The 26616-nt window shown below is 37.0% G+C and overlaps 1 protein-coding gene across 1 annotated transcript; it reads left to right on the forward strand.

The window, feature by feature from the left end:
• The first annotated feature begins 608 nt into the window (after positions 1 to 608).
• On the forward strand, positions 609 to 23174 carry LOC150109459 (collagen alpha-1(XV) chain-like). Its single transcript, XM_090402396.1, has 5 exons — positions 609 to 645; positions 14001 to 14244; positions 14442 to 14627; positions 17161 to 17320; positions 23148 to 23174. The coding sequence occupies exons 1-5, from the start codon at positions 609 to 611 to the stop codon at positions 23172 to 23174; spliced, it is 654 nt and encodes a 217-aa protein (XP_090258522.1).
• The last annotated feature ends 3442 nt before the right edge of the window (positions 23175 to 26616 follow it).

Consider the following 26616-nt stretch of genomic DNA (forward strand, 5'->3'; position numbering starts at 1 on the left):
GTGACGCCAGAGTGAGTGGGGAAGTCGGGAGGGTAACCAGATTAAAAACACCTCTGCCGCTTTGACCTCCGCAGGTCGCGTTATCGCTTAGATATGTGGATCGTAAGCAGATGTCTCTACTTAAGAATTTTGAACTTCCCGGGACTTTCTCTGAGTTCAAGAATGCGATGTTCATATTTTGGATGCTAATATCACGTAACGGTATACTTTGGTCGAAGTGGTTTAGTTTTCATATCGTTTGCCTGTCTTTTATTATTATATCTTCTTTACTTCCATGCATCCATTGGCGCTTAATTGTTTTTATTTTTCGTACAGAGGGCGCTACTAAGATTATCTTTAGGTGTTAGCTTTGAGATTTATGTACTTATATAATTCCCAAAATTTGTGCGCTATTGCTATAAAATAAAAAACAAAAAACTGCAACGTTATGCAAGTGGAGGTCGTTTTTGTTGTTGCTGTTGTTGCTATATCAGTGTAAATATTAAGTGTGAATATAATTTTGCGAATTTTATTAATTTATCATCCACTTCGTCATTTTTCATCCTTATCCTTGAAAGTATTAGGTAAGTGGTCTATTGTATCAAGATGAATGGAATAAAAGTGTGTCTATGGCCACAGAAACATCATTAGTTGAATTTGATGAAAGTGGGTTATCCGATATACAAATTTACGCTTTGGATCCACCATCATCAAATTTCGCACGTCTTCGATTATGGAAAGAATCAGTTATGTTTACACTGAAAACATAATTTAGATAGTCTGGTTTCTCTGTTGATTCAATGATGCGTACAGCGGAACCAGCTGTTGGTTCAGTGATTCTAGTCCAATTAGCTCCAGGTTTCCTCAAGTCTATAAGTGATTTTCGTCTCATGGTGAGACCATCACCTTACCGGCTACTGAAGTAGAGACTAAATATGGAACTAAATAAATTCCATGTTTAGCCTGTATAGCAGGGTTTCAAGATTATTGTAAATCTTAATCTATCCACGGATAAATATACAATAGTTTACAACTGTTCATGAGTAGGATTCACATAAAACAGTCTAGTCAACTCTGTCACTATTTTTTCATCAGTCTCCATAGTTCAGTCGGTTCCTTTCGAATCCCGCCTAGAATGCGAAAAAAACCTTCATTTTTTTTTTTTTTCATGTGAAGGTGAGTTAGTTGGTCTCATACGGAGGTAAAGGAAGATTTCACCACGGAAATTCGCAATACACACACACACACACACACACACACACACACACACACACACACACACACACACACACACACACACACACACACACACAGAAATATATATTTTGGCATAAGTCTAACTGCCTTACCCTAAAATGATGACTAAAAACCAATCTGGGCATGTCGTGCCTTAAATGCCCTAAGCGGATGATTGTTATTATTATTATATCTTGATTTCAAATTTAAGAATAGATTACAATGAACTGATTGCTTTTTTTATAGTTTTCCGGACCACACTGGATCCAGCTATTAAATAAATTAATAAGACTTAACATTGCTTTTCGTATTCTTAACCCAATAACTGTTCTTATAGGACTATAACTTTCTTCCTTTCCTCTACCTTCTTGAATTAGTACTCTCTCTCTCTCATCCTTTCCATTTCTCACAAACTCCCGGTAAGTTGTCCTACTTCCGATATTTTATCTTCTCTTCGACGTCAATTCAATTTTTGTCTCAACCGGTACTAAATTATTTGTTTGTTTAACAAACTCGTCATACCTTCTTCTCCTGCCCTGGATTGAACCCAAAAGTTAACGCATACGATCACTGGAGCGAACTAAAAGATGCAAATGAACATTTCTATTCCGTCTGTGGAAAGATTAACATTTGACCAAAGCTGGATCCCATGACTGTGAATTTCTGAAAATCATTTCGGTGATTTTATGTTTCTTTGTGAGTTTATTCTGCCTGTTATCACGACAACTTTTGTGGAGATTTAATAACACAGATTCTGGAACGACTTCATCTGCAGAACAAACTGAATGCCTGATGAAAATACATGACTACTTGGCCACGCAGAAAGGAAGGAAAGAAAAAAAGGAATGGGTTGACTTTGTGATCTCCTTACGGTAGAAAAGGGTGATGTAGTTATCGAAGTGGAACTTCTACGAGAGATGTGTCGTAGATGTCTGAAAATATCAAACCTCTTAAATTTTTAAAGTAAACTCAAAGAATTTCGTGTTCTGGAATATGATCAAGCTTAGCATGTAGATACATTCTGCTCAAGGAGCGAGTGGGAAGGCTAAAAGAAGACTCGGAGAAAAAAAAAGTAAGAGCGAAAGAAAGTAAGAGAGTAGAGCGAGTGAGATAAGCGATGAATCAGAAGGGGAGAGAGAGAAAGGAAGAGAGGAGAGAGAGAGGATCATAGGTGGTATACGATTTTCTTCGCCCAATGCAAGACTACTCCTCCCCCCTCCCCTGCTTACTGGAAGCATGACGTGGCTTGGAGAAGTTCGATGTTTGATATTTAGAGTAGGGGAACCAGGTTATCCATCATTTAGCCTACTCACAGTACTAATATGCTGTACGTTACTAATTCTTCGTGGAGAGAACTGACGTAAAGAGATAGAAATAGAGATAGATGGACCGAGGGAGAGAGAAAGAATAACGTGACCGGGAGCGGTTGAAATCACTGCTGAAGCAACCAAAGCCATGCGGCCAGGTACATTATTTTGAGGTAATAAAAATAGAGGTTTTCAGGAGGAAAATCTCTGTTACCTCAGCAGAAGATCAATTATTTCACTTTTAATTGAAAAACTTGATAATGGCTTCTCTTCTAGACGGGATAAGAACGTAGGATTTTCGTGTCGAATAACAATGTTCCTTCTGACTACGATAGATGAGACAGAATAAAAGGGAAAAAATAAAACAAACGAACAGAAAGAGAGTTGCATTAAAAGCTGACCTACAGAGTGTGTGTGTGTGTGTGGGTGGGTGGGTGTGTGTGTGTGTGAGAGAGAGAGAGAGAGAGATGCATTGGGTTAGCCTATATCCAGTTAACTTAGAGACAACTAAAACGACGAAGCAACTGCTATATGCCTATCAACTGTTCAACTATCAAATATTATTCCGGCTATGTCACTAATACTTTAACGGAGAGAAAAGAACAGATAAATGAAAGAAGGGAAAAGATGAACAACATTACGTAAGTATCACATTGTATCACGTTGGGGAAGTACAAAAAAAAAAAATCGAAGCGTGCGAGATGTGAAGAGAAATTAAAGATAGGACATGTCACAAGAAAAAAAAAAGAATAAAAAGTTAAGTGAAAGGATGTGAAGTGATCACTTCATTTAAGATAACTGCAATTTGATACCCAAAGCGCAGGCAATGTAAACCTCTCGAGAGCACTTCAGCGGGCCTGAATATCGAATTTTCAAGGACATCCTTACTTTTTTCCTTCGTTCAATCATTAGGCTTAGATGATCATGAATTGTTTCATCTTACATCGGTTCTTGAAAGGTCATTTTGTTATATGTATATTTTTTTAAGTCGTTTGATGTTCAGTTTCTATGGCTACGCGATGCACCCTCATCTTTACGAGTAATGAACTATCTTATGTCATCACTTGGGGGAGGGGGGGGGGGGACGTCGCTGTCGTCCATGTTCTAGACCGGCGCTTCAACTAACTAAATGAAGTTTCCATTTGCTATTGTTGATTATTGCACGATCCGAAATAAGCTTTCTATTCTGCTTCTGTTTATTTTATTTTTTTTCCTAGATGGAGTTAAAAGATAAAGAATAAATGAAGCCGTAAAAAGCAGGCTTTGAAATTAATCTTAATGAAATAACACAGAAAAAAAGCAACGAATGGCCAAACGTTGACCACGAGAATAAATATGAAATGCAATAATGTTATGATAAAATAAAGTAAATAAATATTAATTTAAGAAATCAACTTCTTATTAATTGATACAATAAAAATTTCTTTTATTTTAGCATATATTTCTCTTACAAAAGTCAATTGAAATGAAGTTATAGTTGCTCATTAGCAGTTTGAAATATTCTATCCACGAAAATGCGTTTTACAAAACAGTACTTCAAGTTTTCTGTTAGCATTTTCATTTTCACAATACACTTTGTTATTTTTATCTATTTATTTATTTTTCTCATGATTTGTTTCTAAAACTGATTGCCTACCTACTTAAAAGGTGCCTTTTAAGCAGGCGATCAAATACTTTTCGAATATATTTTCCCAACTTCAAGTGAAACGTCTAACTTATGGTTCGAGGCTACACTCGGCAATATGCAAAAGTGTAGGGAAAGGGCATTGATTTATAAAAAAAAATTCATGGTTGGCTGAGCGATCTCCCCTTTTTAAATATTTGGTCATTCTAAATTTTAAAAATTCCATAGAGATTTAGGACGTGATCTCTAAGTTTTATGATACAGTTCAGAATTTAGGTCATTTAGGAATTAGTTTAAGACGTGAGTCTACTTTTTCCCAACTAACTTATTTTTTAATTCTTCAAAAAATATTAAAAGGCTGGGAAGGAGAAGTGTACACTAAACTGTTATCTTTGGGATCCACTTACTAAGATGATAAGTGCCATCTTAGCAGCTGGCATCCGTGCATATATGAGGTTGGAAAATACAGAAACGAAACTGATGTGACGGATTATCGACAGCTAAAACTAGAATCGTTTTTCGATATGTTCCTACATTGAATTCTTTCAACAGTAAGTTTTTTATTATTATTTTTTTTTTATTATTATTTATGGCGTCAGTTGCAGCATTGCTTTTATTCAGGTAGTTTTATTCAAGTATTCAAGTAATGTGGTAGCAACGAATGACAGATAGTTGTAATAGGATATCAATTTTTAACTTGTTAGTGAAAACTCTGTGTGTGTGGGGGGGATAGTTTCGAAATTACCGAAACACTAAACAATGTTTACAAAAACGATGCCATTTAGAATTTGAATTGAACGCTTTCTTAATGACAAGGAAATGCATAAGATAACGAAGTGATGCTAACGTCCGATGCAATCTTCTTATAATAAAACAAGAAGAAAAAAAAAGGACAAGTTAAATAACACACTATAAGAGTTTAACTATTCAAATAATAATATAGGAACTAATTAATTTTGACCGAAAAATTAACAGCAAATATTTCTAAGGAAATAACATTCCGGTGATCGTTCACAATAATTCCAGGAAGATGTTTCTCAGCAGGAAAAAAAATCTTAGAATTAGATCGTCATATTTTTCGGATCACACTCAACTAACTTCTTTCCGGTGAAAAAAAGAAAATTCTCACAAGGGAGAAGATTTAGAAAGCCTTATACAGACAGAGCCATTTCTATGGAATACAACGCATTACTGACAAACCAAATCCCATAGCATTTACAGCGGTAAAGGAATGTATGCTGAATGAAACTGTGCACAATAACGGATATTGTTTAGAATCTTCGGCTCCCAGAGAAATATTAACAGAGGAGGCCATATTAGTGAACAATCCTTCATGCGGCTGTAACACATTTTGAGTATCTGGCTAACGTCAGTTATTGGATTTTCTCTCTCTCTCTCTCTTTTTCTCTCTGTATATATATATATATATATATATATATATATATATATATATACACACACACAGAGGGGTGATGATATATTAATGTCAATACACAATTTTCAAATCAGATGAGTCACTGCTTGAGTATGGTGGATGCCACAATAGCATTACTTCCCGTGTTGAGAAGTCATGGCATGGAGATTATTTTCCTGGTTTGGATTCGGATCCCTAATCAACATTCTAAATAATCTCAGAATATCCATAAGGATATTCTGAGATTATTTAGTTCTATGGAAAAGGTCAACTGGAGTATCAACATAATAATGCATTATGTCATGGAGTAAAGGCTATAGTAATATGGTTTGAGGAAATGAGAGAGAAGGTTCGCCTCGTTCGTGCACAATTTCCGTTTAAATACTGGAAGACAGAAGTGGAGCTTGAAAAAGGGATAGTTATGGGAAGAATTAGAATGTCCGCTTGAGGATGAAACTAACACGCGCAACGTCACTGTCGGAACCAATTGACGGTTTGGTGGAGGAATGAGTCGAATTAGCCGTGACCGTCTATCAAACGACGTTTAGTGTAAAGCCCATGTAGGATAGTTTTTCAACATAGTAGAAAAACATAATATTCTTTTTAAAACAGCTTGGCAGTGATTATCATGTTTTTTTTAAAGTTCAGTAACTCGTGCATAACTATGAAACTGAACTAATTTGAAAGCAGTTAATAATGGCGATTAATAGGAATTTTTCCTTCATTTACAAATATTCATTGGAACAGCTCAGTACGCCATTGCACACATCTTGAATACTTCGTAATGAATGTGGATGCCCTCCATGATGGCACAAATACATGCCAATTGGACACTGCACCCTTGAAGTCTCATGTTTTTCATAATACATTTAGGTTTGTTCGATGCGGAATGTACCCACTGTAATGGGGGGGGGTTGATGTCTCCCATTAGATTCACTTTGAGTTCCTTTTCTTTTCTTATACGGAGATTCCAACGAGTCTAATTAAATCAGTTTCGTACCCTTAGTCCTCCAGAGGTGCTTTACTCTCGTACCTTTTCACTCTAACTAGGTTAAATGGTCTCCCCTTTAACCATTTCTTTAAGGAAACGTCATGCACCCTTTTTAGCCTTTCGTGAGGTAGCCATGATAGCGTGCCTTACAATTTCGGTAAGGTCACAAGGTCCTTTATCTCATTAATCTTGGGCCCCTTTCCTCCAGCGACATCCGACACTTGCTCGTGATCTTAAACAGACTCCGCTTATCTTGTAGAGAGATAAGAACCACCTGTCCCGGTCTTCGGTTTCAATCAGGCAAGGGAAAAGCAACAGAAGTCTAGATCACCACTATGATAGGTTTATCTCATCTCTTCTACCGTGATCGGCCTGACGAAGCACCTGTAACCCCGAGTTCAATACTAATGATACCTGCACAGACTCGTATAGTCGGGGAGAAACGTCTGCCATTGGATAAATTACAAATTTCAATTACCTGACTCGGGATTCTCAAAAACTGTCTCCATAGATGGCGCTGCTCGCTCGCTCGCTCGCTTGTGATAGCATTTTTTTAAGTGAATTGCTTTTTTTATTTCGTAGAAAATTCGAATTAACCTCACTGTGGTGTTATTGAGTGAGTTCATTACTGAGTAGAACTGCTGCGGAGTTTTAATACCTTGAAATGATCTTACACAACTCCATGTTATAAAAATTAGTGAGTTTACTCCTCTAATTTTCTGCACAGACTACCTTATAGGTTATTTATTTGTGTATTTGCCTGATAAATGACATTTATTTTGCACGATATGTAGCTCCCATGGATCAGATATGCTCAAATATTAATCTGTAATATTTATTATCAAATAAATAACAATATTTTATTATTTATTTTAAGCAGACAAAGCAATTAGCGTTGCATCAATCATTTGGTCAAAATTATTATAATGCATTGAATCCGAGGAATGGCGAAAATGTATAAAAAACAAGATATTGATTTTTAAGTTTATGACAGAATAATTGCACTGCTGCGCTTGTGTCTTTGAATATGAAACATAACTTGCAGAAAACAGACTTACAAGCATCTGAACAGTAAGTTACAATCAGGAAAGCTTGCAGGTTTCGTACTCTGGTTATAAGAGCCCAATTATTTCTCCCCTCCCCCCATGTTATTTCTTATTCACGCCACTGCTTAATATAACAGTAAAGTTAGATACATCAGCATAAACAGTTAGCACATGATCTTTAATAGAAATACACCACTGAGGTGCATTCCAAGTCATTTTCGTCAAAATTAAATGCCTAGGAAATCTGTATAATCATCCGTTATATCAGTTTCATCTGTTACATATTAGAAAATTCCAATATACACCCTCTGTCCAAAAAGAAACCAAACTTTTCGAAAATAGAAGAAACTAGTGGTGCCACCTGTTGTATCCTTTTTTGTTGTCAAAAGCGGCAGCCTTCATTAGGGTTGTCTCAACTGCTTATGACATTTGTTTCATTAGAAGCCGAATTATAGTGCCAAGAGTGAAAGTGTGTTTTGACGAACGGTCGGAAAATGAGTTTCAAACAGAGAGCTGCGATTGACTTTTGTGTTAAACTTGGTAAAAGTTTTACCGAAACGCATCAAATGCTTCAAAAAACATATGGTGATGAATGCTTATCCCGTACTCAAGTTTACGAGTGGTTTAAGCGATTTCAAAGTGGTCGTGAAACGCCTGAGGACGACGAAAAGCCGGGCTGTCCAAAAACTGGACTGAGCAAAGTTAACATCCAAAAAGTGCGTGATTTCATCAAAGAAAACCCGAAATCGTCCGCGAGATTGATTGAAGGTGAATTCGGGATTCCAAAATCAACTGTGCACTTCATTTTGATCGGGAGTTTGGGCCTTCGTAAATTGAATTCGCGATTTGTTCCCAACAAGTTTGACCGACGACAAAAAAATGTATCGAATTGAACACTACAAGGACCTCATTAAAACCGCTCTTAAGGACTCAAATTCCTTGAAACGATCGTTACTGGTGACGAAACGTGGTGTTTTGAGTATGAGCCCGAAACAAACCGCCAGAGTGCTGAGTGGAGACCACCAGAAGAGGGGCATCCGAAGAAACGTAGCTTGGAGAAGTCAAAAGAAGACAATGCTGATTTATTTCTACGATTCCAAGGGCATTATCCACAAAGAATTCGTTCCGCCTGGCCAAACGGTCAATGGTGAGTTTTATCTCGAAGTTTTGAAGCGGTTGATAGCGAGAATTCGTCGCGTACGGCATGAATATCGTATCGACCGACAGTTCGTCAAAACACACTGTCGCTCTCGGCACTTTAACTCGGCTTCTAATAAAACAAATATCATAAACAAATGTCATAGAGTGTAAATCACGATAGTCTTTGGCTTCACCGAGAATGAACCAGACGAGATAAAAAGACAGGTTAAATAATTTGAATGCTGTTTAGGATAGTCTTAGAATGATCAGATTCGAGGGAAGATAGCAGGGCCAGGCACTGGATAATTTTGGAGGGATCCGCATTATCTTTATGACATGTGAATAAATATTATTTGTTTAGCAGATTAATGCATTACTGGAATTGTTCATTCTGGAAGATCAATAATTATCATTTATAGCTCCAGTTTTACTCTAATATTTCCAATATTCTACTACAAGACTCTACGAGGGGAAAAAACAAACAAAGGAAATCAATGTGCTGTATATACATATTCACTAACTATGGGAACAGATTTGGAAACCCTTCCAAACATACCTTAATGATGAGAAGTTGTGTTATAAATTTTGTCCAAAAAAAAAAAAGAAATTTTTACTATTAAAATTGAATATTGAATATTAAAAAAAATATTAAAACTATCAAAATTTAGTACGTGACACCTCCAAGGAGTTCAAGGACTCATCTAGGGAGGACACTCTACTGTACAACTTTTTCCACCATTTAATCCACCAACTACCATCATCACCTACACACCACGCCATCTATTGCCCACCACAACGAACATTTTTCGTCTGTAAATTGCGTGTGTTGTCAAGGCCGATTTGCTTGTATGCGGGATTAAAAACCCGAGTTTACGGGAGAAAAAATCCTGCAACCTCCGTATGAGATCGGCTAATTCACCTTCAATTGAAGAGAAGAAGGAGAAGAAAAAAAAACATAAAAGATTCTTAAGAATCTTTTATACGTTTATATCTTTATAAAGAATCGAACAACTTAGGCCTTTTCCAACCGAAAGGCGTACCGTAGTTCTTCCAATTGTACCGTAGTTCTTCCAGTTACGCTACGAAATGCGCCATGCAATTGGAAGAACTACGGTAATAAAAAAATAATTAAAAAAAATTAGGTGATTCGCATTCCAATCTGATTTCCGAATTTCTGTATTAACCACTATATTTAAGGGAAGTAGAATAAAAAAAAGCACTTAAATAACATTTTAGTAAAAACGAAAACAACAATTATTACAAAATAAACGCACTTTCTGGTGTTTCGCTGATAAAAAGTCAGCATACTGGAATTCCATTCTCCCTGGAATTGTTTTTCGATAGAGGCAATATTCTGATGGAATTTTGTCTCGTGTGGTCATTGCTTGTTGTGCCCAAGTTAATTGGGAAGGAACCCAAATGTGAACCGAACCAGCGTATCTTTAATGATAATACATCCTTGGATTTCTTGCACTTTCATTAGATTTAAGGTTGCCAAAAGTGTTAGAATAAACTGAATTAAAGGAAGGGGGGGAAAGATTCTGAATTTTTCTACTTCATTTAGTTTATTGCCAAAACTGCTGAACCTCATAACTGTCCCTATTTGGGAGCTAACCAAAATTATTTTATTCCAAACTTCAGTTTATTCTCGGGAATTTATTCCTCCAATAAATGATTGCTTCATCCTTTTTCTTATTTTACAGATATAACAATTTTAATGAAGTCAGTTTTACTGTGAAGCAGTGGCAAAAGCGTTTGTCAGATTTACTGAAGACTCATTTGAAATATCCATCTCTCCTAGCAGACTAATCTTGACAAACATAACCACTGTCTTTGTAGTAAAATTGGACATATAACAAGTAATTTTAGTGTCACTGTTTGCGCTAAAATTCTTAATGTAGTTTTTTTTGTAACAAACTGATGAATGATTGATTAAAATAATATTCGTAATCAGCATGATAAAATACACAAAAATCAATACAATTCCTGCAAAGGATCAAACATGAGTTATGTACTACAACTGGTATATACATAAGTCCATCAAAAAAATTCGTAAGGTATTTTTTTTTTCTTTCAGAGGACCTTAATTTTTTTTCTCTGGTTAGCTGAACACTCTCGACACAAAGTGAACATGACAAAACTAAGGGAGGTGGTGCTTCACAATAGATGACAGAGCATCCATGACTACCATCATCGTTGAATACTTCGTATAGCAATTATCAGGCCTGATCATGCGAACGGGCTAAGTGATATGAAATTCTCGTATCTTTGGATCTAAAACCATAGAACAAGCAATAAAAATGGACACATATGATCAGCAATTTCCATCAGTGATAGAAGTCATGAAGGTGCAGAAATGGATTTCATGTGAAAGGTCACAAAAAAGTCTCCAAAACAGTTTGGAGATCTCAATATATATATATATATTGAGACTACATAACATAAAATGTGTTCATCTCGCTCAGATCTATTGTAAGTACATATCTATGGGTGGGTACGGAGTCCTCGAGTTGTCAATGGTCTGTTACCACCTCTAGTTAGCGGTATAAATAACAGGCATTACTGTGACCAAAAACACCTGGCCCGGCTATTAAACAGCTTCGGATATTGCCGCGAGTGTCGAGAAAGTTGGCCACGAAACCCTGAAACACTTGTTGCTACGTTATTATTGAAGCTGACTTCGTCAGAATGAGTCACGCTTTAATGAGCAGGTATGGTGGAGGAGCGAAGAAAAAATAATGGGAATTATTTTAGTTGCACTGTCGTGCTGTGTTTTGTTAATCAAATGCCACTCCAAGTCACGTTTCTGCTTGGTGGGGAGAGAGTTAGAAATAAAACTGAAGAAGAGGGAGGAAAGGGGGATTTGAAGACTAGATAAATATTTTTCAAACCTTGTCTTATTTTGGATTCACTGATTTGTTTTAAAATTTATCTGTCAAGGTAAGATGGTAAATTTATGTTATTTGTAAGTAGGATGTTTGACGAGGAAGACAAAGTTATCACGACTCGTGCATTTAAGTGATCTCTTCGTAACTGGATGTCATTTTTAAATGGTTAATCAATATTAGAATGTCATTCATCGTTCATGCAGTGTTAAGCATGATGTCATGTTTAACTTTAACTTATAATACCTCTGATCACACCTATTTCTTGTGTACAATAAATTATTTTATTTTTAATTTCATCGCCATAATTGTTTGCACATAACATGTAAAGCAAAACAACTGTTGGTTATTGTGGTGCCATCTACCGGTTAATTAAACAACTCTCTAAAACATGGATTATGTATGGAATAACTTGTTCGATAAAATCGCTGTAATGTTGCTCCGTATACTTTTGCAACTTGACTTAATCATCGTTATATAATAGGATTAAATTACCGGATTTAACTTTATCTGAAATATTTATGCATCTGTACGCATTGCTGTCACTATTTTATTTACGCGGAAAGTATAATCACATGGTTCGTTGCATGACAGAAAGTGGGTAGGTAGGATCACCACCGCTTCATTTATCATTCGCATGCTATTTTCCCGAGAGGGCAAAGGAGACAGAAGGGGGATTTTAATTTATGTCTCTAATCTTTAGTCTCTTTTGAAGGCTTTTATTTTCTTGGCACCAAAACGCTGCCGGTGATCATAAGATAAAATGAAAGACTGTTACTAAATCAAACAGTAAAGTTATCGAATTAAAGTGAGGGTATTTGGGGAAGGTCGTGATTTGCCTTTGGGTGTGCATCGCATGAAATGAAATCAACTTTGTGTCATGTCCATTAATATAGTCAACCATAATGAAAATAGTGCCTGCAGCATATCGAGATACGAATAACGAGGTTACTTACTCTCAACAGAAATCAAGACCAATTCGTGCGGTCTGGTCGAAGGAACCTGATTATCGTGATTTTGACATGTAATGTGTGTTTCGGCGAGAAAGAACCCAATGCCGTCCATAACAGATAATGTATACGTGTCACATTCGTGTTAATATAACAAAAGTAGTAGAAGATTTTTGTGATTGATTTTATTTTTCCATAAAGTCTTCGCCCATAGTGATAATCACAGTCAAAATAATCCTGTCGGCATTCACTTTTTTTTTTTTTTTTGGCAACCTTTCGTTAACCTCTTCGACCCCTTTTCGCTGACCAAAACGATTAAACTATTAGGAAACAGGTTCACGGTCCCTGATGTCTTTATATACTTTTTCGCATCATTTTTTTTCGAGAATCCAGTCGGTGAAATTTGCATCCGTCATTGAAATAACCACAGAAAAGTAAAGAAATTGTGTGGATAACGTTGCCACTTACATTTGGCGTTGATCAGTGGAATTACAACCGAGGCAACTAGGACATGATGCCAGTATATATGGAACACATTCTCCGGTTGGTTGTTCTGTTTGCTGGATGGAAAAAAAAAAAAAAAAAAAAGTTTTCAGGGGTTCTTATAGCAGATTCTCATAGCAGATAGGATTCGAACCCAGGTCTTCACAACCAAAAGGAACGTGTGGCGCTGTTCATCAGACTAAGCTACAGAAGTGCTTCTGTTTTTTCAACAAACAAATTGTGATTTCAAATCTCACTGTGATATGGACGCGCTTAAGTTTACAGATGATGTTCATCATCATATATGAGACTACTACGCTGCTTAATGCAGGCTGAAAAACAGTTCCACGTTGGAGTTAGAATTCTAGATTATCTAACTCCTAGGCCTTATATTGGCCTAGGAGTTAGAGTTGGCATAAATTGTACAGTCCTTCGTGGAACTGGGGGACTTTGAGTTGTGGTTGTTTTGTATTACTCCGAAGCAACCAAGACCATAGGCATTGTATTATGTCTGCCAACTGCACGTGTTCTTCTCATCCTTCCTCCTGTGTATAAAAGCTCTTTCGCTGAAAAGTCCATATAATTTGAGCCCAAATCTTTTCAATCTCGTGGAAGAGATTCACCTAAGAAAAAATAATTGACCACATTCACTGTATTTTTTTTTTGTTGTTGTTGTTGTTGTTTCCTGTGGAATGCATGGTACTTAACAAATCATAGAAATCTAAAATTCCAATTACAAAATTGTGAAGCGTTATTTTCTTCCTTTACCAATCATTAAATAGCATTTCGCATGCTCTCTCTCTCTCTCTCTCTCTCTCTTTCTCTTCCGTAAATTATACTTTGTTCGATTTCTTGTTAATAAAACTTTTAATGAAAGTCAATAATCATATAAAAAAACCACTCACATTTAATGCATTATTTTTTTCTAATTTTATTCCCATTTAGATCCACATAATGAACTCAACCTTCTTCAAGCCATTAAAATTCCGTTCAATTCTCCTGGTCTCGATTTTGGTAGTGGCTATGATGGCTTCCCCGCCTTTGAGCTGACAGAGGAGTCGGATATCAAAGCCCCTTACAGACTGCATATACCACCCACTTTATTCAGGGATTTTTCTATTGTAATCACAGTGAAGCCTGCTCGAAGAGATGGAGGTTATCTCTTTGCGAGTAAGTACAGAATTAAAGTGTTTGTTTGTTTGTTTGTTGTTGTTGTTGCGAGTGACACAACCATATAGTGGAGAATGCACCATTATTCTTAGTATTAAAATTGCGATCTATTTGCATGAATAATGACAACGAATATGCTGTATGGTTTTTCTGTAAACCATGATTAAATATATTTATTGAATTCATATCCTATACATGTTTTGTTTATGAATAAAGGTTAATGTTTCTTTTTTGTGCAGTTGTGAATCCATCGGAGACTGTGGTGCAGCTTGGTGTAATGATATCTGGATATCGAGAGAGCTTCCAGAATATCAGCATCTTCTATACAGATGTGAATATGCACATATCGTCCCAGGTTTTGGTCAATTTCATTGTGCCAAATTTTGTAGGATACTGGACAAGGTAAGTAAGTGGTTATGATATCGATCTATGAAAGAATATCTTTTTCAAGTAAGAAATGGAGATCTCTTAAATTGTAATTATTATTAGAAGAACTAGAACTACTAATAGGCGAAGCTGTTTTAAACAATTCCGGTTGGGATCAAAATACAGGTGATAATTGACTTCCATTCCTTATAACCAATTTCAAGACTTGCGGCTACGCTTGTAGCTTTACTTCCCATATCCTTTATATACACCAGCATGACTCTAATATGTAAAGCACATCGGTGACACCTTCGTTTTTTCCTGATGGTGGAAATGTGAATTTGTGGTACGCATATCAGTTAGAGTCTAACTCCAGGGTTTCTCAAACTGTGTTCCGCGGAAAGTGAATAAGTGTTCCGTGAAAATTTATCAAAATTAATATGAGCCTGGAATGGTTTTAAATGCTGCGACAAGTTCAAACATGTTTCAAAATCACACGCTCCTCGTTTTGCGTGTGGAGTGTGCTATTAAGGCCAACGTGAGCTGGCCTTGACTCATCCGATGGCCGACAGCCGCCTTCGGTTGTCGACACCTCCGAGCGCGAGTCAAGTGCGGAGGTATCTAGGTAACGTGTAGTCATAAGCAAGGTCAATGCGATGCGATGCGGCCCGGCACACCTATAGTGTGCGCTGTCGCATTTTTGCGATGCGATACAGCCCGCTTCGACGATAGTGTGCGCTTAGCTTTACATTGAATACGAGACCGATGATACTCGACTCTAACCAAGGTGTTCGGTTAAAATTTCAGGATTTGTGAATTGTTCCGTCGTAAGAAAAATTTGGGAAACGCTGAGTTAGACCACAGTAGTAATAAGTCAGTCAGTACACTGTTCACCTACTATTCATTTTTTTCTTTCCGCTATTGATTTCATTGGTCTCAGATTGTGAATGTGGGGGTTAGTTTTCTCCTCATAAACATAAAATCAACCTTGACCACATTTTCGTTTTAGTTATGTGAATATCTGGATGCCAAAATCGTAACTTGCCTTTTTGACCCCCCCCTCCCAGGCAAGAATAGAAAATTACCCCTTCATTTCATTATGTTTAATATAATAACAAAAATGACAAAATGTGTCTTTTGTGCTTCCCTCATTATGACAATGCCTAGTAAATATATCAATTTATCTGTTTCGTGGAGTAGATACCGTTGCCATTCTAGATGGAGATGAGTCTCATGGCGAAAGACACTAACAATAATAATAATAATAATAATTTTTGTTATTGGCATGTTCTGGTTTATCAGATTTCGCTTCGCTCGGATGACCAAAAGCCTTCTGACAGCTCTGAATGGAGATATTTGATTATAAAGATCATCGGTTAGATGCTTTGTGTGTGTGTGTGTGTGTGTGTGTGTGTGTGTGTGTGTGTGTGTGTGTGTGTGTGTGTGTGTGTGTGTGTGTGTGTGTGTGTGTGTGTGTGTGTGTGAGAGAGAGAGAGAGAGAGAGAGAGAGAGAGACCTGGTTTGTATGGTATTGTCATCATGGTGGCAGGATCTACCTCGCTGATTAAAAAAACTTTTTTTCCCCTCTTCCCTCTTGTAATAGATCTAAATGGGCTGAAAGCAAGTTATTCAAAAACTAAATATTTATTATTATTATTATTATTATCAAGTTAGTTTACAAGCGAGAGATGTCTTAGTTAGCTAGCTATGTGCTTTTAATTTATTTCGGAGACAGACTGCGCTTTCTCCTAATTCTCTTGTTCAAATACGGGAAGCCAGGTGCCTGCTTCGATAAGCAATACTATTATTTTTCGTAATTTGCTTTTGTGAAAAGTTACCGTTTTTCACACATGAAATAGTAGATACTGTTCCATGTAAGAAATAACGAGCCTTCGAAACTCGGTCGGTTGCGATGATGCCCTGTGGACATCTGGGTTCGAATCCCATCTAGGATCGGAAGAACCTTTATGAAGTGACAGCCGGTTTTTATACGAGTGGCAGGTTTTTCATCACACAATACAAGCAAACCGTTCAGAAGAATGCAATCAGTAATCAAGCAAGCTCCGCAGAGATGATTAACTGCCTTATCAGAACATTAATTAGGTTTCCAAGTAGCTAAGTTACTTGGCTGTTGTGTTATGCTATTGAGCCTAACATAACAAGAAAATGGAATGATGTGAGAAATACAAGAATACTATTTTTTCCTAGGCAAGAGGAGTGTTCGCCATTAGAACAGACAAACAACCGTAAGGGTAACCTCACAAGAAACGTTAAAAACGCTACAGGTCAAACTTACTGGTAATGAACACGGTTAATGAAATACAAAGCTCGGCCACAAACCATCGCTATAATCTCAGCATGCGGAACGGTAGCCAACCGTATTCTCTGTCCGAAATCATTACAAAATTTCTACGTCGCGTTTGATGATGGTTACGCGATGAAAGAACACCTCATCTAACGATAATTAAGATTGCTTAAAACTCTTACCGTACTGATCACCATTCAATACGACATGAAAATTCTTGTTTCCCAGCTTATGTATAAACATTCCTTCTGTTATTAATTTCAGGCTTGCCTTCCAAGTCTTCGGCGACAATATTACTCTGTATTACAACTGTGAGGAATTCGCCAACGTTAGGGCTAATCGGATACCAAAGGAGCTCCTGTTCGACAGTGCGTCAACTCTTTATATTGGACAAGGTGGTCTACTCTTGAAACGTCATTTTGTGGTAAGCAGCATTTCTTTTCTTTTCTTTTTTTCCTAAATAAAATCAGTTTAAATAAGGCAAAAATATTATGCATTGTAACTTTCTAGCTTTAAAACGTTCTAGATATCATCTGGAAAGTTATTAACTTCCTCTTGCTGAAGAGTTCAGGATTCAAAACTGACAGTGTATTATCAGTATTTTCAGATTTTCTTTTTTTTAAATAACGATAGAGCAATAAGTTGGTAATTTCATCGTTATAATGGTCTCTGAGTGAAAACGTTCATGATTTATTAGGAATATCGGGACCAGGAGACTCTGTTGTCCGCTGAAAGGTCAGATTTCTTTAAATATCACCCACTGCTATTTAATAATTACTGGATTCGTTGGCCGATTGAATAGTGTACCCACCCCCCCTCTCTCTCTACCCAACAACAATAAGCTGACTGTGGCTTCCAATCCTATTGTGGATATTGATGTTTGTAAATGTCTTTAAGTGGGAGGTGAATTTCATTGCCCATTGTCAGACCATTACTGCTTATTGGAGGTAGAAAGCGACTTGAAAAGATTTTAATAATTGGTTCCAAAATTAGGGTTTTTGGTGTTATCCCACCACTGCCGAGTCTCCGTAGCTCAATTCGTATTGACGGTGCCTTTTGGAAAGAACTGGGTTCGAATCCCATCATGGACGTGTGGAATCTTTATCAGGGATTTTCAACTGGTCCAGTCTCATATGGTGATGGAAAGGTTTTTCTTCCACCACCGTATGCGGACACCCTTCTATCTGGAAGGGTGCCCGCAAAATAGACACATATCAGTCAGAAGAACACGCACGCACCACAGTTAACAGAATAATACATTAGCCTCGAGTGCCTTGGTTGCTTTGGTCGTAACTCCAAAAATCTCAATAGCCTTCCCACTGTAGGTGTACAACCGTTTGTGAGTGGGATTGACATTTTAAAAATCATAGGAGCTCAAATGTATATTAGTTCACATATATTCACCCCCTCCCCTAGGCTTACAAAAAATTGAAATATAATTTTATTTAAGGGAAAGTACATACTTACATTTCACACGTACAGATTGTTACTTTTCTCGCTGTTAATTTATGATATCATTTGTTACTGTATTTTGAAATCTATTAAACCGAATGGCTAACACCCGATATCCTAAATAAATAATAAACTATAAACCAATGGGAAAGAGAAGGCCGGATAGACCTCAAAAAAAAATATTAGATGGATAATGAGACTGGAACAGACTAATATGGTCTATATCCGTAATTAGCGTTATGATGATGATGAAAGATATTAAAATAATACTATATTATCGAAATGTAAAAACATATACAGTATTTAAAATATTTTATCTATCTTATATCTTATAGTCCGAAGCTCTTTATTCTCCACTCACTTTTAATAAGTGGAAATATCGATTTATATTAATAATTCATATCTATTCACATTCCTTTACAAAAATTTTGCAATAGTGAAATGTTCACGATCATCGCTAGATGGCAGCAGTAACAGAAAAAAATATTAAAATATAGTTAATGACTAATTATATGAAGAACCAAAGGCTTCAATTCGGCGACGTGAACTTATTTAAGTTAAGGGATATTACATCCCATATTGTTTCATAGCCGAATAGGAAACTCTAAGAGTTTCATGCTGAATATAGAAACTATATAAAGTTCGGCGAGTCCAAGCGTAAGCAAATACCTGGATAGTGCAACACATAACCCAGTGTTGCACTACCAAATGGGTTATGTGTTGCACTATCCAGGTATTTGCTTACGCTTGGACTCGCCGAACTTTATATAGTTTGTATATTCGGCATGAAAACTCTTTAAGTTTCTTATTCGGCTATGAAATAATATGGGATGTAATATCCCTTAACTTAAATATAGTTAATGAGATTCAGAAGAAAACAATAACCTCAGACTTTTTTATAACGATATAAGTTTCAAGTTATTTTATCCAAAATTTATCTAAATATATAGTGAATGATCGGAAAATAACAAGAGTAATGGAACAAAAAAATTAATACAGCTTTCTATTATAAAATTTATTTATCTTTTAAAATTTTCCTTCCATGATAACATACTTATAAGATATATATTCCAACATGGGGAAAACCATTGTTTGATAGCTTAGCAAGTATAATATATTTGCAACTATAGTTTATCTCATTATGGATCAGTTCTGATTTTTTTCTTCCATGGTTTGTTTGCAAACTGAGAACAACGAGCCGACACCTCTTGCTAATATTTTTAATGTGAATCCCAAACCACGAATGACTGCAAATCTGTTGTACATTAATTATATATCTACTGGGAGTGCATATGGTATTCCACCCAAGAAAGGCTGCAAACCTCTAGTACATTAGAACCAGTGCAATTTACGGATTTATTTATTTATTTTTTTTTTTTACATATTCTGAGCCCTTCTCTAACAGAACGATCGTGGAATATTTTTAAACCACTTTGGGTCTCCAATAAGCGCGACAGCGATCTCACGCCGTGAGATTAAATTCATTTCTCACCTGAAGACAATCCACAGACATCCATATCCACGGCGGGATTCGAATCCGTATCCTGTTGATTGGAGAGTACAGATATGTTTAACCACTCTGACAACCAAGCGTTTGCAACAAGATACGAAGAATGAATTTGCTCAGAGAATTTTTTTCCATGATTCAGCAGTTTAATCATGTTACCGCTAATGAAAAGCTAGATCATTTTTGTTTCTGTTCCCGTCTTAAAAAAAAAAAAATAAATAAATAAAATAAAATAAAATAAAAAAACAACAACAACAAAACCCAATGTCGAAGACATTCCTGTAATAGATTTTGACAATGTATCAATTTCCATAGCTGTTCGCTATTCTGGCGACAGCAAGACTTCCCTGGAAGTCGGTGCATTACGTTTGCTTGTCTAAAGAAAGATGTGTTGGTTTTTGTTTAATCAGATTATATTAGGTCATTGTGTAAGATAATGTCGTTCTACATCATGGACAAACTTAGGCGTTGTTTATTATTGTATTTATACACGTAACATGGGCTAGTAGGTTTGAATAAGTTATTAGTAGTTCGTTTTTTTTCAGAATACCACGCTATTATGAACTTTACAGCATATGAAATAAGTATGAAGATATCCAAAGTTTTATGAGAAACATATTGGTGTGTATGTTCCTAGTTTTTACTACCATATAAATATTATTTCCATATTATCTACTCCATAACACACTCACGGTACTAATATATCGTGGCTTAATGTGTCACGAAGCGTCGTTATGGACATGGTTTCGGGAGACAGGAACCATTACAAGAAGAGCTTGCGCTGGTCGCTTGAGGCCTGTCAACCAGAACAGACCATTGTCTGGCTCTAACAACAACCCGGAACTCTACGATATCCCATCACCAACTGTTTCTTCAGGTGAAAACATTTCCAACCGGACTGTGTTAAGAAGGCGCAGTTCAAATTGGAATTTCTGTGATGAGTTCCGTTTTAACCTTCAAACGATTCTAAGGATTGTTTAATCTACAAAGTACGAAGAATGCAGTGGCTCATTACTCCGACTTTTGCACAGTTACTGTATTCCTATCAAAAACACGAAGGGGAGTGCGGCTGCAAAACATTATTGTATGTTTTATGATAAGGGCGATTCTGTAGGAGTTCGGTTAGCCCAGATTTTCTGTTCATAGATGACGGTGCACTGCTAATGGAGTTCAAGTGGTGAAGAAGTATCTTGAAATTGAAGATACCCAACGACTACGTGGGATGTTCTCGGATATCGTATTGTACGGCGATATCCACCACTTTGGTCATCTGGTTAGCTAAAGTCTGCTTTAGGGGAAGTGTTGGATTTTAAGAATGTCAGCTTCTTATATCGCTCGTAGTCCACCGCTACCAGGCCTGTTTAGCGGTTAGAGGGGATCATACGCTGTATTGATGTTATATGATCATATTTTCGAGCATACATATTGTGTTGACTTTTATAATGTGAGATGCTTCGTAATTCTTATACACCCCTATTTAACATCCCTTATACGTGCCCGGTGTTTCTTGTTGTGTTCTCACTTCATTGTTATTCCATTGGACACCATCACACCAAATTCCGTTCTTCCTTCAGCGCAAACTGCACGATTTACACTATATTTTCTAAGTGTCTTGTTAATTTTGTCGAGCAGTGTATGACTCTAGATGCGATCGTATAGATCACCATACTCTCTATAGATAATGCAATATCTTTGGAGAATAAATTACGGACATCAAAAAGAGGTGTTATCATAGATTGCAAAATTAGCGGCATAATCTGTATCAATGGGAAACTTTATCGGCCGATGGCAATGTGACTCTTCCACCTCTGCCAACTAGCAAGGATACTGTGAGATTGGCACTTCGAATGAAAAAAACATATCAGTTGAAAAGACTTTCAAGAGTCACTTCTAGGATACAAGGAACTGCTGTGATGTTTATCATTCTTTCTGATGAAGGTGGATTAGAAAGTCTCAGATGAAGGAGTACAGGGTTTTTTTCCCCCTGAAACTAGTATTTTTCATTCCACAAAACAGGTAAACTGATCTGAAGAACAGCAGCGATTATCAACTATAATCCATTGACTTCGGTTGTAATTAAACCAAATCACTTCCAATAAACCTACAGGAAGATCCAGAAAGCTAATACCTAGGAAACAAAAAAAAAGTGCTTGGAAGGATGGCAAATAAATCTGAAATCGGATGTGGAAACTATCTAATAGGAGTTCGAAATTCCCATTGGTGGTCGAACATTATTTAAGTATCTGCATGGTTTCGGTTTTTGCAGAAAGACAGCTGCACAGAAGTCAAACAGGCAACGGCAACGAACAATGCACACTACACTGATGTAAGGAATATCACAGCTGCCTGATAGAACGTTGGATGTTTATGATATGGAAGGACAAATCACGCTACTTCTGCTGCAATTGGACAGAAGAGTGTGAATGCTGCAGTTGCTAGCGGAACACTTCATGAAAAAAGTGTATCATTCCCAACTGTGAAGTGTGGCTGAAGTGCAACGGTCTAGAGATGTTTCTCCTGGTAAGAATCTCCCGACTAGTTAAGGAAATAACATCAACTGATATTCAATAACTCTGGATAATGCAATGCTTTCAATATTGTTGTTTTATACAACAGATTGATTCCTCTTTCAAGATAACAGCATTTTCAATATATCATTTTGCTATTGCGATATCGTTTGACGAAATTGATATAGAAAAACTGAATCCAGTATAACACCATTGAAACGAAATGGAACGGGATAAGGAATAGACCAGAGATCAATGCGCCCAAAAACTAACTAACCATTAAAATGAAGGGGAAAATAGTATGAAATATCTAAGATATTATCAAAAATTGGTAGGGGGTACGTGTAATCACAGCTAAAAGAGTGGCTCACACCTTTGCAGATGTGCGCATTTGTGGTTCCTCTGAAATACAGTATAATGTTTTCACAATTCTTATTTCAATGCAAGGCATCTTGATGGTTTTCCATCAAGGAAGTTTTGAAACAGTCGTAAATGAACAATTCATATTCTCTGATTCAAAGTAAAGCAATGGTATACATATGGTCGGAAATTTTCATTGGAATGTTACCAAGAACTAAGGAAACCGCAGTATATACTTGATTAAATCTTTATTGGAAGCAGTTGTATGTATTTACTTTAAAAATGAGGAAAACCTTTTCTGCTGATGGGATGGCATGATATTTAGGATTTGAAGAGCAAGAAATATGTGACCACATATGATTCACTATTTTCAGATTTTTTTTGGAAATAATTTGATATTTTTATGTATTTTTCTGATTATACAGTGTATGTCTCCTCCTGTTCCTGGCTGATAGATTGTAATCGGAGAAGGAATGTGAAGAATTCATCGCACCATTCTCATTAATCTCTTGATTCGGATAGCATTTATGCCATCTGCTGAATAATATTATAGTTAGTGATGGTCAGATCACCTATCAAAGAAAGAGTTGCTAATATTTTCTCCTTTCTTTGCTTTCTGCGCGTTAGATAATATTTCGTGTAGTGTATTAAAACACGTTGATTAAAATGCAAAAGGAACTTGTCGTTAATTTTAACATCGCTGTATCAAAATGGATGCAGAAGTCTTGTTATAAGAAGCCTGCCACTAAGACTATCTAGAAGGATTTTGCTTTCAATCAAATATCAAGTATCGTCATTAAAGGGCGAAAATCTCTCTCTCTCTCTCTCTCTCTCTCTCTCTCTCTCTCTTTCTTTCTCTATTGAATTACCCACTGGACTGGACCAGCTAGTGAAAGCATTTAGTGATTAAAGTTCCTGCAAGTAGTGAAAGAAGAAAAGACCGTACCAGGAGTCTGCACTCATGTACGGAATACTAATAGGGGACCACATCATCTCTTCCTGATTGCACCGTCTCAACATTTCCTTCCATCTCCTTAGTTTCACACTAACGGCACTCCCTCCCAGTCCCTGCTCTCCATTGTACACCCAGACCAAACCGATTGTTTGAAAAGGGGCGACACCTGTCGACTTCTTCCCCACAGTTCCAAAATCAGCACAAAGAACAAATAGTAAAGATGCTCTCCCCCTCCCCACCGCCTCACAACCCAACGATGACTCCTGTTTTCTCCCTCTTGTTTCTTCCTACTATGCCGACGAGGATGCCGCACCTAATGATCAATATCCGCCATCCATGACATTGACACGCAGTTTATTGACACATATATAGCAGCCTCGTGGGGTGTGCGAGCACCAACTGTGACGTGCAGACATGCGTAATGAGTGCAGCACAACGCAAATGACTTCGTGCGTCTGTTGAGTCATTTTTTTAGAATGCCACAGGAGGAGGAGGCGGGAGCTAATTAATTCAGCGTGGAATGTGGCGGAGCTTCATTTAAACTCCATCATTTGTCACGCTGGGAGACAACGACCAACAAGTGAAGGGTGCAGTCTCAAGAGAAGTGTGGAAAATTACGATGAAAGACGGATATATATAGCTTCCTGTAATAACACGTGACCTTCTTTGGAAACAAATGTATACGCACTGTCAGCAGCGCCATCTAAAAATGCCATTGTTCACCTCCCTCTTTCTTCTCTTTCAAATTTCTTTCTATCATGGATGGACATCCATTGTACTGATAAACTTGATGTGCAGCTGTCAGGTCACTGACTTTTTTTTTTTTTTACCAACTTACAATGAAATCCTATTTTTGCTGGTTATTGAATTCATCGGGAATCGAGCATCTTGATAATTACACAGTATCTCAAAAAAAAAGTTATCGAATGAATCATATGATGTAATGGATTAAATTTTCAGCCACAGGTGAGATACTTAAGGATCAAAGTACAAAACTCACCTGTGTCATACAAACACAAGACTCTGGAGGAAAATGATAATTTGAGACATGTTTTTGAACATATTTTCTGACTTGAAGAAAGAGACAAAAACACTTCTTTATCTGCGCAATGAGCTGATCAGATAAACCAGTCAGTTTCATTAGTATCCTAAAAGGGAACCACTGGAATTTCGGTTTCGGCTCTGATGCGACCGATTGACTTATCTCAATCGAACTGAACATTTGAAAGATAAACTGAAAAAAGACATATTTACTGATGGATTCCTCTACCAGAGAAAGATCCATTTTGAAATACTCTTTTCAGATCTATGTTGCGGTCGCATAATTCGAATCAGACACCATTCAAGGCATTTATATAATGCTTCAAAGTAAGATGGTATTTGCCAATATGACTGATAAACAGTTAGTTGATTCTGGTATACATTGATTAGATTCACAGACGGCCACATGATCTAGTGACCCATAAAGGGGGGGGGGGGGTGAAAAAATTTTTCTCTGGATGAGGTGTGCTAATCTTAAACCTAAAGAGACACGTGCAAGACTTCCATTTTTCTGTCTTTCAGAATCGTTTTCCAGCATTGATCAATAGAAAGTTTATTTTATGCTTTCATCTGCTTCAGGAAAACTAGATCAAATACAATCGCACAAACGAACATGTCTAGTATATGAGACGCCAATCGATATTTGTTTACAGACACATTTGGTCTCCAGCACATGGGTCCATACGTCCCGGCATGTAACGGAAACCGTAAATACTACCAAGGCTTCAACAATCTTAATATTCGATGCTTCCTGTGTTCCAGCGAACTTAACCTACTTCGCTACAGGAGACAACGCTTATTAGAAGCAACCCTGAATGTCTGTGTGGTGTCTTTTGTGGGTTGATGAGTGGGTGTTCCTAAACGCGGCTGAATAGCCAATAATTACACTCTTCTTTTTTCCGCTAATGGCTACGCTAATTAACAATTGTGGCCCAGCGGAGCCCTTGATGATAGAGGGACAATGATACTTTGAAATGGAGACATTTAGCCCTGTCCTCTCATTGATATAATTTAACACCAACGAGGACTGGCGAGACGTTATGTTCCCATTAAAATTCCTATTAGATCAGCATCACTTGTTAACAAGGAGAGGGCAAAAAAGAAACAAAAATAATTGCAATAGCATAAATGGTCAGAACTCCATTATAGTATTTTCTTTTACCAAACAGGTGATAGTTTATTTCTCTTGACTACTGGCTTAGTTGCTTTAGTATGATTTCTGAGTCCAACTAGCTTCTATACATATGATAAATCCATTTAATAAAAAAAATAATAATAATAAAAATCCAGAATAGTTTAAAATTTCGGTTTTAATTCTCGCCACTAGATGTCTCCCTGTAATAGAGACGTGTTCTGTATATCAAGAAAATACAATAACTAGTTTATCAAAAGCTAACTGTTCTAACTGACAAAGGTCAACTGTGTCTAACCTATTTAACGCACTGAATTCATCTCCGTGACACCTTGGAATTTCAGTGAATATTTTGAGTGCGTGGTGTGATTAGGTACCAAGCCGAAGCACTATGAAATATCGAAGGAACGTGGCGGGCATCGAAAGAAACCTTTTGATATTCAGTAACGGTGGGAAATGAATAATGATCTTTCGGAGAGCATTTAAGAACCGAGGTAGGTAATTAAAGTGGGCTTTAGCGGCACGTGAAGAAGGTGGGATGAACTCGAAGACAAACTGTGGGTCGTAATCGCATTCGACTACCCTCGCACTTCATCCGCTTCCGACTTCGATAAGCTATCGATTGGACAATAACTGCCATAGCATGATGTCATTATTTTGAGTGAAATACTATTAAGGCGGAGAGAAAGTTTTAAAACTTTTCCTGTAAGCAAATTTGAATATTTTGCGGATCAGCAAATATCAAAATACCATGGGAATCTGACGT

This window comes from Typopeltis vanoorti, chromosome 2, assembly GCF_054136105.1.
Source record: "Typopeltis vanoorti isolate ZY-2024b chromosome 2, IOZ_Tvanoo_1.0, whole genome shotgun sequence".
NCBI lineage: Eukaryota > Metazoa > Arthropoda > Arachnida > Uropygi > Thelyphonidae > Typopeltis > Typopeltis vanoorti.

Bases quoted from the DNA above. Each gene is read 5' to 3' on its own strand.
- LOC150109459 (XM_090402396.1), top strand. From the start codon at position 609: ATGGCCACAGAAACATCATTAGTTGAATTTGATGAAA. The intron at 14,245-14,441 runs GTTTGTTTGTTT...TTATGAATAAAG, and splicing joins AGTAAGTACAGAATTAAAGT to GTTAATGTTTCTTTTTTGTG. The intron at 14,628-17,160 runs GTAAGTAAGTGG...TATTAATTTCAG, and splicing joins TTTGTAGGATACTGGACAAG to GCTTGCCTTCCAAGTCTTCG.